The following is a 15,957-nucleotide window of genomic DNA, read 5'->3' as shown; positions in this document are numbered from 1 at the left end:
GGGATGAGAACCCAAACAGACATGTCTAAATACTTTGGTTAAGAACAAATAATGATGTTGGGCATAGAATTAGAGGGTTTGTCTTCATTAAACACAAAAAGCCTAAGTACTTTCATTTGCATTAAAGTTTACTCTAATGTTTTTTAAAGAGATCTTCTGCTTTTACTGCTTTGGCAGTTCCACTGACCATTAATTGGATGTGCTCATGGATACAAGATTAAATTAAACTAATCTTTTAGAGTGTTTCTTCTATTGTTTAAACATATATCAGATTTAATGAGTATTCAAAATTAACTTTGTATATTAAAGCTATTCAGTATTTAAACAATAAAAGGTTCTTTTAATTCTTATACTAAAGCTGATACAGGAATTTCCAAATTTTGTGACCTCAGATACTGGAAACATCATATATATTTCAAAAAGTATAATGATTGCAAGTACAAAGACAATGCCCACTGTTAGTCTGATAGATTTACAGCAAGGATAACTTAGGAACATGTCATCAGACATAAAACTAATTGACCTTCCTATGCAACAAGCAGCTACAAACTGTTTCTATCTCACTTTTAGATATATGGAAAAGGAACAGGAAGTTTATTTGCTCCAGCTGTAAGTTTTCAGTAGTCTCTCAGTCACAACAACCAAAACCAAAGAACATATTTTTCATTTCTTTTGGCAAAATTCATTAAAAGCAATGGGATTGAGAATGTGTAATTTGAATAAACTCAGACTGGATTTGCAGCTCTGTTCAAACAGTTTTACTTTATTTTGTGACAGGCGAGCTCTAGCACTAGCAGCTGCATTGATCATGCATTTCTGAGATGCTATTTTTCAGGGGAGATGAACATTAAAATTTAACATCCTTCTTAGTTCCTTTCTTCACAAGACCACACACCATCTTCCTGATTTTTTACACAAGTAACATAACTAGAAAAAAGTCTCTTGTATAGTAGAAAAGGATAATGATGCTTTCCTAGCTCAGGGTGTTATTACTGTTGATATTTCTCTGACAAACAGTAGTCACTGGTCTGTCTGATGAATAATGTGTACATCCAAAACAAGCCTAAAGAAAGTGCTTTTGTATTTTTCTAAAATTAAATATAAGAAACGTGAACTCTCTTGCACTTCTTTTAATGTAAGTCAAAGAGAATGCTTCAAGAGAAGAAAACCATAATTTAAGAAGCTACTTTTATGTTGTAAGTTAAATCATCAGGCAGACTAATTCAATTACTCACTGTTTACTCTAAGACTATTTCTCTTACTGGACAAGCTATAAAACTAAGTGGCTAAAATATAAGAAGGCAAGCACACATTTCCAATTCTTAAACATCAAAAACAACTGCTCTGATTGAAGAGCAGTGCTGCTAGTAAGTAATAAATTTATGAGCAAATCAATTAGTTTCTCTGAATTTCCTACAAAAGTTTTTGTTTTCTCCCTCCCCCCCCTTCCCCCAAACAGTTAAATTTTGAATTCATTCCTGTAACTAAATAGCCATGAAATGGTCTTTCCAAAGATGAGCATTATATTATTTTTGAATGTATGTATACATGCAATGTATATTTGGAGGAAATGATGGTTATAAGTAATCATAAAGTTTTGAGGTAATACACATACTATAATTAGTAGGAATTATTATGTTTCTTTCCCTCTCCCCACCCCTTCTCTCCCTTCCCCCCCACCCAAGGAGGGGGAAAAAAAAAAAAGCATGACAGTTCTATAAGCTCTTTCTGTTTTTACCCAAAATCCTGACATAGTTTTACTGTTTCATTTTTGACTGAAGACTTCTCATGGCCAACCAAGAAGGTTTCACTTGATTATTTTTCTAGTTTGTAGTATGTAAATTAAAAGATAATGGTAATGTATCTGCCTTTCAAGTTGGATATGGTTATGAAAAAAATGTCTTATAAGCATGACTTAGAATGATCTACATTCATTTCTTCAATCACCGATGGTCATAGACCATCGAAAAAGAACTGGTTGAGCAAAGAATTCTTCCTATCTCAATAAGTTCTTCCATCATTGGGCCATTTAATAATCATATTAGCAAACAATCTTTGAGCAAATCAGAATGTCCGATGGCACTTAATATTAGACTATGTCTGCCCCGCTGTTCTGACTACCATCCCTAGTCTCCTGTAGCAGTCTGGCAATGTTTGCCTGCAGCATCTCAGGAGTTATTGATCTTATCTAGAATCAGTAAGATTATTTGTTGATCCCTCTTGAATATAAATGGAAATAAAAGCAACTATGGAGAGAAAAGACTGAGCACAGTCTGACTGATGTTTGCAAAAGATATCCTAAAAGCTGCAAATGCTGATGAGAAGGCCTGAGTTATTCACAACTTTTGCATAATAAAGGAAAAAGGCTGGAATTGTCTGTATACTATGAATAGTGTTTTTAAGAAGAAGTTGGGAAAACAGCATCTTTTAAGAAATGTCATTGTGAGCTGCTGACTTTGTTTTGCAGCTGTTGGTTTGAAGAAAACAAAAAAGGATTTTTAAAGAAAAATGGAAGAGAATGAATTTCACAGCATTTTCTTATCACACAATGATCCTGAGGATCCACTGGACTGTAAAATTATCTAGCCATGCTTGCAAAAATTAAGAACAACATGCCCCCCAAGGAAAAAAACACGACTTTAAACCACTAGCAGAACTGAACCAGCTTCCAAAACAACTAGTGTTGTTATCTTATTTAGCCTACAAAAGTAGATGACAGCCTAAAGGCTGAAGAAAACAAACAAACCAAATACATTCAGTTCTTCATATTAATGGTTACAAAGTCATTTGGTAGCTCAATGTATCTGATTCATGAAATGCAACAGAATTGGCCCATGATGCCAGAAGGAAGTTTGGTTTTTGTAAACTGAAGATTGACTCCACTTCAGTCACACTGCTGCTGAAATGGTCTTCCCTGTTTACTTCAAAGTTTTGTCAGTTTACATGTGGTTGGTTTTTTTTTTTTATTATAGTAAGGTGAATTATGAGAATCCCTGCTTTGTACCATCTAATCAATTACTAGTTGAAGAGATTATCAAAGTCAGGTGGCTGAACAAGCAACCGATGTTTGAGTGGAGAACATCACAGATGTACATAAACATAAAAACCAAGTTCTTCAGAATATCTTCACTACCTCTTGACTTCTTACATCTTATGCATTAATAGAAAATTAATTAGTAAGATAATAACAAGATAGTGATAAAATAAGGGGGAATGGTTTTAAGCTCAAGGAGGGAAGGTTTAGATTGGGTGTCAGGGAGAAGTTCTTTACAGAGAGAGCAGTACAGGCTGCCAGAGAGGTTGTGGATGCTCTGCCCCTCGAAGTGTTCAAGGCCAGGTTGGATAGGGCAAACTGATCTAGTACCAGATTTGGAGGTTGGTGGCCCTGCCTGTGCAGGAGGGTTGAAACTTGATGATTCTTGGGGTCCCTTCCAACCCAAGCCATTCTATGATTCTGTGATAACTAACCAGATAACAGCCGTGGAAATACAAAACTAAAATATTTATTTACAAAAAACTTCCAATGTAAACAGTGAGCTAAGGAACTTAAATCTGCTGTTTAAATATATTCTACAGTATTTTCATTGAGGAAAGCAACACTGGCGCTAATATTACTCCTCTCTTTAATCCTTCAAGTCTTCACTGAAGTGATTTCGTTCATCCTCTTCTCAGTTTTTGGCTGGAGAAAGGTTTGCAAATTGCCCATTTCTGTGTATTTTATATTTACTGACTTGAGGAATCGTGATAGCTCCTTTCAGGGGTGACCACCTGCCAAATACCAAAATTCCCCTCTGGCAGCAATTGCACTGGAAGTGGCTCAGCATTTTTCATGTGAACATCTTTTCCAAGTTACTACTCAATCATTTGCACATAGGGTGCAAATACAGTCTGTGTATGGCAGAGAAAAGCTTTTGGCACAGTAGAGACAGGAACTGGGTTCATTTATCAACCACAAAATTTATCAATATTACTCAACGGTTGCATTTTTCACAAACACATGGCACACAAATAGTATGTGGATTCCTGCAGTTCCTAAAAGTAAAAACCCCTCCTTAGTTTTCCTTACAAATGTTTCAGATTTCTTTTGTTTGAAAAGCATGATTTTGACAAAAACAAACAAACAGCCCAAAGCCAGGTCAATTAGCACTTCCCATAAATTGATCCCAAGAGTTTATGCCAACGAGCATAAAGCCAACGAGCCTTGCTTGTATCTGTTTCAGATCGCTGGGCAAGATGTATTGCTAAATCCAAAGGAGGCTAAAAGTATATCTGTCTTCTGTAGCAAATATGCCATTATCTGTACCTATTGTTGGAGGCATAAAGAACATGCAAAAATAGCAATAATGTCTGCTTCTGATGTGAGGCATTCAATTTTCTCAGTGATTTTCAGTTAACTTGAAGCCCCAGAATTTGCATATGGCAGAGAATGTGGTGTTTTGTAATGAATCTCTAATCTGATCATTCAAATAGCCAATTTCATAGAATTATAGAATTCCTAGAGTTGGAAGGGATCTTTAAAGGCCATCTAGTCTAACTCCTCTGCAATGAACAGGGACACACGCAGCTAGATCATGCTCTACCATTTCAACCACTGAATAGTCAACCCATCATATCCATATCTTTCCAATTTGGAGAGAAGGATGTACCTGAAGTGTACTTCTAGTACCTGAAGGGGGCCTACAGGAAAGCTAAGGAGGGACTTTTTAGAAGGGTATGTAGAGACAGGACAAGGGGAAATGGTTTTAAACTGGAAGAGGGTAGATTTAGACTAGATGGTCAAACAGGAATTTGATTTGTTTAACCTCTTCCTGGAGTGTGGTGCATACTACAGCATCTTCCCAGAATCTCTCAACAAATGCCATGACATCCTAGGATAAATGTAAATACCGCAAAGAAATGTTTCTTTTCTTAAAGTTCAGCAAGAATAGGAAGTATGACAGTAGTTTCTCCCCAGGATAGTTGTAGTTTTCAGAAGTACTCTTCACATACAATATTGTCAGACAAAGGAAGAAAGCATCTTTTCCCAGAATACCTCTCCAACATATAACTGTATTCCTTGGTCCAAATCCCATGAACTCATGTAAAAAGACTAAGGTTGTAACTAATACTGATCCATTTCACTAATTTCTCTCTCTCTCTCTCTCTCTCTTTTTTTTTTTTTTTTTTTTTTTAGGAACATTTCCCAATTTTACAATATACTTCAATTTCTTTAATATAAGTAATTTAACTTTCCACAAAAAGATACAAAAGTAGAAGGAGTAATTGAGAAAGTCAGATTTGGAAATCTGATGGAACACCTTGATATTTTCCTGTAGAATGAAAACTAGAGACATCTGCTAGTTATACTTTTGTCTTCTATACTGAGCTAATAAGGAGAGAAAGCCTACTTAACTCCAAACTTAATGAAAAGTAACCTCCAGATCAGTCAGTCAGTGGAGGCATAACACAAAATGGGATCTTAGCTAATCATATTATTATTAAAAATAAGAAAAATATATAATAATAAAAATAGCTAGATATTCTGAAATATAGAGATGAAGAAGATGAAAAAATGAAGAGTTAATGCATGTCCAGAAGAAAATGAAGATGCACAGTATTTTTCTCTTTTTCTTTTTTTTTTTTGGGGGGGGGGGGGCAGGGGGTGGAGGAGGGAGGTGAAATCAGTTAAATGATTCAATACAATTTCTTACTTATTACTTTTGAGCCATCTAACTGAACTTTTATAATACATTCACAGAGAGAATGAAATTTTCCATATTTCTGACATAGCCTAGATTAAATGAGGGCAAGTTAATTCCCCTCTATTGTCTCTGTCAGCATCAGCTGAGATACTTCAATGTTGCTTTCATTTGCAGAAATAAGACAGATTTTTGGTTGTAAGCTTATGTACAGACATGATTCTTTAGATAAAGATAGTATATTTGCAACAATGCTAACACTGCTTGCAACCAGCTCCACAGAGCCAGGAGTATTGTATTTAACCATATGTTGTAAGTTTTCTTAATTAAATCTTCAGAACAGGACAATCCTACCGACTCTTCAGACAATATGGTTTTATTCTTCTTATTAAAGTTGCATTTGGTGCTATAAAATGACAAAACTGAATACTGAGATAAGTGAAAGACAAATATCTTCAAATTTCTTTGCAGATACATGGTCTGTGGACAGACTGTTAATAGCATATCACACAAACAGTTCCTCTTCTGGATCTACCTAGAACTGCTACTCAAAAGGAAAGCACCCACGCCACTACCACTCTCAGACATGCCCCTCTCCAACTGTTCTGCAGAACCGCAAACAAGTGAAACTACGGGAATTGGTTGAGAGCCAAGTCCTCAGAACAAACAAACCAGCTCACTGTCAGTTCTATTTAGTAGCATAGCTCAGGTGTTCATGTCAACCACACCAGCTATTACAATCAGATATTATTTAGCTCTCATTATCATCCATTCTCCCATTTAAGTTTACTACCTTTGGCATCCAGCTATGGTAAGTCTGGAAGTAAGCAGGAATTTTTGTTTAAATCAGTGAAATGAGCAATAAAGTGTTTGTTTACTTATTCCTGAAGACATTAAACGAATGCAAAGACCTTTCAAATAAGTTTGTCATTAGGCAAACCAAGTTATTTTCTTTTTTCCAAAAGAACTCTCCAAGCACACAATGTACTTTTAGTTGTGCAAAAGAAAATCCATTAAATGTGATAAAGAATAAATATACAGGTCAATTCTAAACCCATGTTTTTCAGACCCAAATCAGGGCTCCTGGTTTCTTTCTCCTCCTGGTAGAGGTTTACAAATGGCAGCTGAAACAGGTTTACACCACAGCTGCTTTGCCCTTCCTGCTCTGGGAATCACTGCTATAAGTATTCATGTTAACGACAAACAGCTCAAAGAAAATTGTACTTATGTTGAACTTCAGCGGTTAACAATTTACTGAATTGATGCGAGTTGCCTCTGTTTTCACTTTACATCAGTATAGTATGTGAAAGTGTTTATTATAATGTACAAAAATTGTTGGTGATGATGGTAGATTGCTCGCCAGATGAATAGATTGCAGAGCTTCCACAAGGTTTCATTTGGATAGGCTTTCCCCGTCAAAGTATGCATATGTGTATCAATAATTCTGGAGCAGGGAGAGAAGGAACATTAAGTATGAAAGTGAAAAGGAGCATCTCTGTTACAGTTCTTTGAAACGTCCTAGCATTTTGTGTGCAGCTATCTAGAGAGGTAGGGTTGTGTAGAGCAGCTAAGCAAGTAGCATTGGGAAAAAGGGGAGAGAATATCAGGAATGAGGAAGCTTTCACAGTATAGGGAACATATTAAATTGAGGTGGGTTTATAATCAATAGGCATGGTTATTAATAGCAGGAACTTGAGACAGAAATGGAAGACTGAAGAGAAGTCCACTTGGAACAACAGAAGAGTAGTCTTAGAGGACAAAATCTTAGGAGGTCATCTGTAAAATACAAGTCCATAGGAATTCTGTAGTATATTCTGATGCAGCTAGCAAAGAAAGAGATCAGTATTAGGACTATTATGATAAAAGGTGATGAAGAGACTGAAATACTAATGGAGATTATAGACAGTAAGACAGTATAGACAGATAATGGTGACATTAAATCCTCCTTTGTTCTCGAGCAGACTGTTAAGTACTTCATCAGAGCAGATGAGGAAGAGCAAACCACCTTTCTATACACTGTAATGATAATTTTTTGCAGAAACTCAGAGGTTATAAGACAAAGAGTAGCTCTTGACTTAGTTTGACATTCTGCTAACTGGTGCTTCACACACTAATTCAACACCCTGTCATAAACAAAAGGTTCACTTTGGTACTGCTCAAGTTTTGAAAGAGAAAATCTATTTGCACTAGGAGTCACTCTTGAAGAGGTTCTTAAAAAAGTAACCCTAATGCACCATTCCATTATTGGGCTTGAACTAGATGACCTCTTGTGGTCCCTTCCAAGCTGAATGATTCCAGGATTGTACAAAATATGGGAATTTAAAAGAAAATCATAATGAAAACAAATCACCAAGATCATTTCAGAGCACTAAATGAACTAAAATGTGACACCACTGAGATATTGATATACATACTGATGCATCACTTATAGTAGCAGCAGATGGATGGCAAGTAGCAAACATAATCCAAATCTTAAAACAACGCTGAAGAAAATTAAATGCAATAGAAGTCTTTTACTTTTTACTAAACAGGCAGTTATAGTGCCAGTCTCTGAAGAGGAAGGAGCAGTGGCATTCACAATGAAGTGATCGAACTGATACACACTATGCCTGACGTTTCGAACGGCATCAGAAATCGAGTTTCCAGACATAAGAGGAAATGTCCTCTTGTTAGTTAGTGTCAAGTTAAGGGAAAGGAATCAGAACACAAAACATGATAAATTCTCGTACTGGTGAGATAAGATCCCCAAGGGATCTATACTAAAACTTACATTATCTGATTGGCAGAAACAGATACCTATGTACAGGTGGAAAACTTAATCCTCCTGCTACTAACACTGGTAAATCATGAATTATATGTTGGTGGGTTTTTTGTGTTTATTTGTTTTTTAAATGGAATTTAAATATTCTCCATGAAGTGATGCATCTATAAAAGAAGGAGACCCAGATAAAAACAGTTACAGTTAAATGGTGTAGAGTGTCTAAGTATTATATTAAGTCAGCAACTTTTGTGGCCAGCCTGACAAAAGCAGCTCTGAATCAAAAGAATCTATATCCCTATCCTGCCAGAGTAGTTAAAAATCTGTCACATTTCTACTTCATGTCACGGAGAGAAATGGCAATATAAACATCAAGTTGATCAAAATCAACTTTATTATCTTCCTCCAGTGAAGACAACTGTCTTTACTCCCAGAAAAAAGGATATATTATGCAGGAAGAACAGGAACAGCTGCTGAATCCAAAGTATTTTAAATAATAAAAAAAACCAACCAAAAACGTTCCAAACAATTAGTCATCCCATTCAGAAAACAGAATATCTTCAAAGGAATCTGGGAATTTACCAGCTGGATCTAAAACTTCTATGCTCCTTGTTCATTTTAGAGCACGGTGGATTTACTTAAGTAGTTAGGACTTACAGATTGTTGCGAAACATACAACATGTTGCAGCTTTGGATCATTACCCATGGGAATGTAATTTAGAAGTACAATAATTATTATAATGGGCTCAAAATTATTTCTGTCACTTCTTCTAACGAAACATAGACTTCTTTAATTAAGATATTCATAAGTGAGTTTTAAATAGTTAAATGAGCTTTTAACTAAGAAAGTTTAATTCACTGAACAACTTGCATGCAAGTGCTTCCATTCCCTTATGAATGCCCACTGACATAATAGATTAAAGAATGATGTGGGAGCAACCAGACTCTGTCAGCAGCACCAGAGGACTGACCCAAGAGCATGGGAAACTACACATTGTTGGATGGTTTGTCTGCCATCAGAGTAGCTTCACCCAGCTCTTCCCACCTGCAGCAGCTGGTTATTGCTTCAGTATCTCAAACTTAAGAGGCAAATCAAGAAGCCTCTCCACATCTGATAAAGGCAGAGGATTTTTAAGAGAGACGTGAGGAAGCACACTGAGTTACTCTCTCTAAGTCACTATGACAACTATTATTTAGGAATATCATTCTGCCTCAGATAGGAGATTTCTATCAGAGTAAAGAAAAACACTTACTGGCTTGGCCAGTGTCTTTCCCAGACTGCAAGAGCTCAGGACTCTCCCTAATCATAGCTATCAGGTTTGTGTTTTGTTTTTGTTAATTACTAGAATCATTATTAGAATAGGCATTATCATCACTAACATTCCATTGCAAAATGTTCCACATAATAATGCATTATGTGAAGTAACTTCTTTTGTTCTAAATGCTTCCTCATTTTATCTGTACAGTAGTTTTATTTGAATTTCATTGCTGCTATAAATCCAGACCCAGAGATGATAGTAAAGCTACCTTGTAAAAGTGAAGGACTAGTTGAGAAGCAATGACTATGTGTTATTTAGGAGAAACAATATGCACTGATTGAAAATGAGATTGCACATTAACAGACACAAGATATAAACCATCAACATATAAATGAAATCAACAGCACTGATGACAAATGGCTCAGGCATTTCTTGGCAGACAGTTGCCATTTTATTTAAAGGTTCACACACAATCCTCCACCAACTCTTGTCTGCCAAGAAATATTCTCTGTTTCTGTCACAACCAGTTAATTAAAACATACTGGAAAAGCTCCCATCGTGAGGAAGCTGGAGCTTGCCATCAGGCCTCCCCTCCTCTTCTCTGGGCTGAACAAATCAGGGGACCTCAGCTATAGATCTTGGCCTTCAGACCCTACACTGTCTTTGTGGCCTTTCTTTGCACGCTAATATTTTTATGTCCTTCTTACACTGTACTGCTCAAGCTCTTTCCTCTGCAGTCTACATGAGTCAGACATCATCCTTGAACTTCTGCTCGTGCAAGGGGTTTCTCATAGTGGGAGAGAAAAGAATATCTCATCACAGATGCTGCACAATAAAGAGACTGTGGTTAGAGCTCTCCAAGAAGAGGGCCAATTATAATGTTCTAGTAAGTTTTTGGTCACTCCTTAGCAGCTGCATGAGTTCACCTTATGAAATTCTCTCAGCAGAGCTGAAACACTTAATCATCTTTCCTTTATTCTACATTCCTTGCTTTGACTAATCTAAGCAAATGTGCTTTTTTTTTTTTTTTTTTTTTTGTTCCAATCAGCATGTCTTTAGAAAAAGCTTCCTTCACAGAATCACAGAATCTTTTGAACTGGAAGAACTTTCAATTCTGCAAACACCTTTAGGTATGCTTATTTATGGCTGCCAAGTTATTGTACAAGAATAAATGATTTCCTTCAAGAGAAGTAATATTAAGTAAAACAATGTGTAGTAAAGGCAAAGAAGTCAGCTACTAACCACCTCTCAGTGTTTTTTTTTTCATTAAAAGTGAATTTGAAATGAGTCTAAGTGCAAATTTTAAAAGCTAAAATATAAACAATAGTATATTTTAAATTCAGTGCGTTTTCAGTATCATCTAAATCCAGAATAGGATCATGAGAAACAAATAGTAACCTTTTTTAGGCAATACTGTCAGCAAAAAAAATTGTCTCCTCATAACTACTTTGTCTTAATTACATTATCCAATAGTAGCTGCTAAGATAACTTTTATCACTATTTTAAACTTTATGGTGCATATATTGTTTTTTTTCTTTGTTTTTGTTTTTGTTTTTTAATTTAATATTATTTAATGTAATGGGCTCAAAATACATCTTGGTCTAGTATGTGAGAATTTTGCAGATGACTGAAAATTATACATCTTTAGGCTTTTGCAGAGTTACTGCCAAAAATTGATTCTTTGTAGGGAGCCTACTTTAGCAGGGGAGTTGGACTCAATGATCTCTCAAGATTCCTTCCAACTCCTGCAATTCTTTGATTTGGATTTAATGAAATCTCAAGATAAATTCAATTTACAGATAAAGAGTTTTAACTAGTGTTGATCCTGCATTAAAACATTAGTATAACCCACAGATAAGGAACAAGAAATTACGCAAGTATGATTAAAGACTTTTAAGTGCCAAACTAAAATTTTTAAATATTATTGTTCCTGTCACTCAGTATAGCCTTCACTAAATATGTTACAGAAATAACTGTATGTTAGACAAAAAGTGCTTCTTAATCTTCTCTAGAAACCATGACAAAGTGTAGTCACAAAACCTATAAAACTATTCATAAGAAAACAATAGAAATTAATGGGATATTAATGCTTTAAAGACCTTCACACGTAAGTATACATAAGCATACAGTTATCTTCTCTTTCTTAACATGTCTTTTCTATGAGAGTCGATGCTTCCAGCTTCAGAAAAGCCAACAGCTTTGTCAGAGGTGTAGTTGATATGAGCTAAGAACATGCTCCTAAATGATTTGTGAAGAAGATGCACAATGTGCCAAATTTACCACTTCCACAGCATAGTAGCATAGAGGCTCTGTAACTACATACTTCAACACTGGGCTTCAACGCAAAGCCCAGTAGGTACATACTTAGAATGGTTTAAACTGAGGAAAAACATTAACACTTACACAAAGTAAAAGCTTAAAAACTTTAATACAAATTAATAGTAATAGAAGCAGTAACAGCCATTGGACAGGTCTTTACCATATAAGTCATATTTTCAAAGGTCTAGATATGTTTAATTCTGATAAATAAAACAGGTTGCTAATCTGAAACTTAGCTATCTATCAAGATGAAGACATTTGAAATAAACCATGTGAAAATATCTTACCTCTTCTCCTGAAAGATAGTAAGCTGAAAGGAGTCCACCAACAAAACGGATGTTCACTTCGAATACTGAAATTTCTGCATTCTGGTAAAACAAACAGACATCATAGAATTATTCCTTGATACTTTTGGTAAGAAAGATTCTCTGTACTGCAATTATAAGTTCGGATAATATTTACATAAAGTGGTAGTTCCAGCTACAGTAGAAAAAGAATTCTTTTATTAAGTACATACACAGGCATTGAACCAGAACAGTAGATAGAAAAACACAAAATACGTAGGTAAAGCCAACATTATAACTTACAGCATTTTAAAGTGCTTCCTTCTCTTCTTCAATAAAATATCATCTCAATTATTCTCATACAGTTTATCTTTTCCTCTTTTTCACTTAGATATGAGTCACTGTATAAATACACATATGTGAGCACTTCCAGTGACAGGCAATTCAGAACTCACACACAAAATATTCTCTCAGATCATTTGTCTCACGCTACCTCACCTCACACTATCTTGTTTCAGACATTATATGAGAAGATCTTGGTCAGAATGTTGTTATCAAGAATATTTCTACCTCATTCTAAATGCAGATTATTCTAAATTGGGACTTGTAGGTAACGTGAAAATGAGTTAATTATCTGTAATCATGGCATCAATTCCCTAGGAAGGAGATGATCTTTCACTGTGATAAAGACAGTCCTTACCAAGCTGGCCTGGTCTTTACCAATTACACAGACTGCCTTTGTTGTTACTTAGCAGTAGAGATTCAGCCATTACTTCACTCAAAAAGTAGATGCTTGTCTGCCTTTTAAAATATAAATCTAAAGGAAGATTCTCATTCTTATGATCGCTACCTTATCTCGACCAAATCAATTCTAGTTCTATACCTGTGTATAACATTCAGTGGGTTGTGAGAGTAAGGGTAGTATGGTTATGTTGTAGTTAGACTCGATGATCTTGAAGATCTTTTCCAACCTGAGCAATTCTATGATTTGATCCATCAAAGAGACATTTAGTTGAAAAACTAGTCTAGTGAAGCTTCTTAATTTCAGCTTTTGAATGTAATACTACTTCTTATATTTTTGCATCTCTGTAGAAAACTGGCACTGTCCTTCTAAGCTTTCAGGTTCAAAAATAAGGCATTTGACATTCATGTCTTCTGAGTTCCTTTTACTTCTATCGAGTTATTTTTCTGTTTCTATAGCTGTATTCAGTAGAAATCAATGCATAGTGGAGCTTCTTCCTGCTTATAGGCTTTCTTCTCATTTATCTAGTTATTTCACTTTTCTCCATTTTAAATGTTCAGATGTCAATCTTAACAGGAGGGAAGAATTTGCCTCCTATTTTCTATGGATTTGAAATTCTAGCAGACTACCTTAGCAGATGAAAACAGCACTAAGTTACTTATTAGAAATATTTCTTCAGTTTTCAGTATGCAAGGCACTTTGTTTAAGTAAAGGTATCTAAACACATTACAAAGGGTTGTTCAGTGTCTCATCAGTTGTTAAAGTACAGACTTCAAAAAAAAACACTCACTGACTTGCTACAATGTTTGTTCACTTATTATGAGGTGTATAGCTTCTCCTTTAAAATCGCCTGTGCAGCTCCTCCTCTAAAAATGGAGAATATAATTTAATTAATAGAATCCCTCTGATTTATATATAATTCATATTTTGTACATATGCACATACACATATGTTGTTCATTTTTTTTATACACACAAGTAAAATTCAAATAATCAAAGTCACATAGCTCTGCCTATAGAAAGCATACAGCTGACATCATGAGTGGAGGCTGCCAACTGAGAAGGATTTTCTAGTGTACAAGACTGGTCAGAAGGGTTTTTTTCCTTGTTTATCTATCTTAAAGGCACTAAAGCTCTGCAGATTCTCCTCATTTACTCCTTTCACGATATTTATCTACTTACACTCTTTGGACGTAATTTGTAATATAAAAATTTATCTGATATTTCCGCTTCAAAGTATTCACTCTGTGTCAGTGAATCCAGCAAGATGTAAAATAAAACACTTTTAAACAAGCATTCAGTTCAGCTTTAACTAGTGCAAAATTTCTATGCACTTTTTTTTTTTTAATCATGGTTAATCAAGGTACATGGTTAACTTGGGGATATAAATACAAAAATATTTAAATCCTTTAGAAATCTGAACTAACTAGTACAGCTGTTTAGCTACCAAGCCAGTTACCTATGTAAGAATATGAGTAAGGATGTTTATGTTAATGAAATCCAGTGCAGAAAATAGCTTGTAGAGAGCTGGTCTGACTTTAAAAAGGCTGTTTAGAATAAATGATGATTAAAGGTGTGGCAGGGATAGCTCTTCCTTGGAACTTGAGCTATCCTTATGTATCCCTTCAAAAAACTCCTACAATTTGTATTTGCTTGAGAGACTGCTTCAGAAATTAGTATTCTTTCCATTACAATCCTGAGATTCATCACAGGCAAAAAACTTTTCTTTGATGTGAGAAAGTTGAAGCTGTAAAGAGGCAGGTATTAGACAAGGGAATGAGTTCATGAGATATCTCAGATTGTTCCATTTCCTACAAGAACTGAATGAAATTAATGTTTGATTTGATCCAAGTAAATTAAGTGATACACGAGCTGAGTATTTTGTCTCCAGAACCCTACATTCTACCATTCTGGATGCAATAGGGCCATTTAAGTCAGAACTATTGCGATCTTTCAAGGAACACAAAGGCCCGTTAGGAAAAGGTTAGTATATACACACTGACATCTGCTTCTAGAATTCAGATATAGACAAAAAGAACACTTTGAAGTAATCCTTGTATAATCTAAGTTGGAAGGGATCACGGATCATGAGGTCCAACTCCCAGCTTCCCCCAGGATCACCTAAAATTCAAGCCCTGCATACGAGATCACTGTTCAAGTGCTTATTGAACTCCAGCAGCTTGAGGCCATGACCAATGCCCCAGGGAGTCTCTGCCAGTGCCCAACCACCCTCTCAGTGGAGAAACTTTTCCTAATATCCAGACTAAACTTCCCATGACAAAGCAATGTGAATAAAGATTTTACTATCGAACCTCAAAGATTAACTGCACTGTAATCCTGCATGTTTGCTGAAGGATCTTACAAGACATTTCTTGAAACTAATCACTCTTTCAATGTTAGCAGTTTTCCAATACTTCACTTGCACACATCCTTGACCCTTTGTTCAAAATCCTCATGTGAAACCTTTACACAAGATGCTGAAGCAGACATGATGAATGGACAGGCATTTCATGAATGGAAGATTTGAAAGCTGTTATGTTTCATAAGGTAGTTACTCTTAAACTCATTATACCAGGCTAGTTGTATACCTGGAAATCACAGAGATTACAGTAATTTGCAAAATGGTTAGAGGTTGCGTAATTTCATATCAAAGAAACACTTAACTCTAAATGGAATGTGCACATGAAGTAGTAGTCTGTTGAGAAAAGCGAACTTGTCTTAATTTTACTGCTATATCAACTTCATCCATCTTTTTGGTTTGATTTTTTTTAATTACGTGTTTAAAATGCTTCAACACTAACCATCACTCTCTTTTCATGTTTTTAATCATAATTCACATACAGTACGCAGAAATGCACAAGTCCGTATACTTCTACTCAGAAGTCAAATCCCAAAAAATGAATGCTATTTTTTATTTT

The 15,957-nt window shown here is 35.4% G+C and overlaps 1 protein-coding gene across 1 annotated transcript in view; it reads right to left on the bottom strand.

Annotated features, from left to right (window-relative positions):
* MAN1A1 (mannosidase alpha class 1A member 1) overlaps window positions 1-15,957 on the bottom strand; it is a 136,386-nt gene that overhangs the window by 66,979 nt on the left and 53,450 nt on the right. The window contains exon 4 of the mRNA XM_031610985.2: window positions 12,302-12,382. Within this exon, the coding sequence (XP_031466845.1) occupies window positions 12,302-12,382 (81 nt within the window). The remainder of the gene's footprint in view (window positions 1-12,301; window positions 12,383-15,957) is intronic.

The sequence above is a fragment of the Phasianus colchicus genome, chromosome 2 (genome assembly GCF_987193195.1).
Source record: "Phasianus colchicus chromosome 2, bPhaCol1.hap1.1, whole genome shotgun sequence".
Taxonomy (NCBI): domain Eukaryota; kingdom Metazoa; phylum Chordata; class Aves; order Galliformes; family Phasianidae; genus Phasianus; species Phasianus colchicus.
Note: the sequence above shows the minus strand (reverse complement) of the source record. Positions and strands in the feature narration are given on the sequence as shown.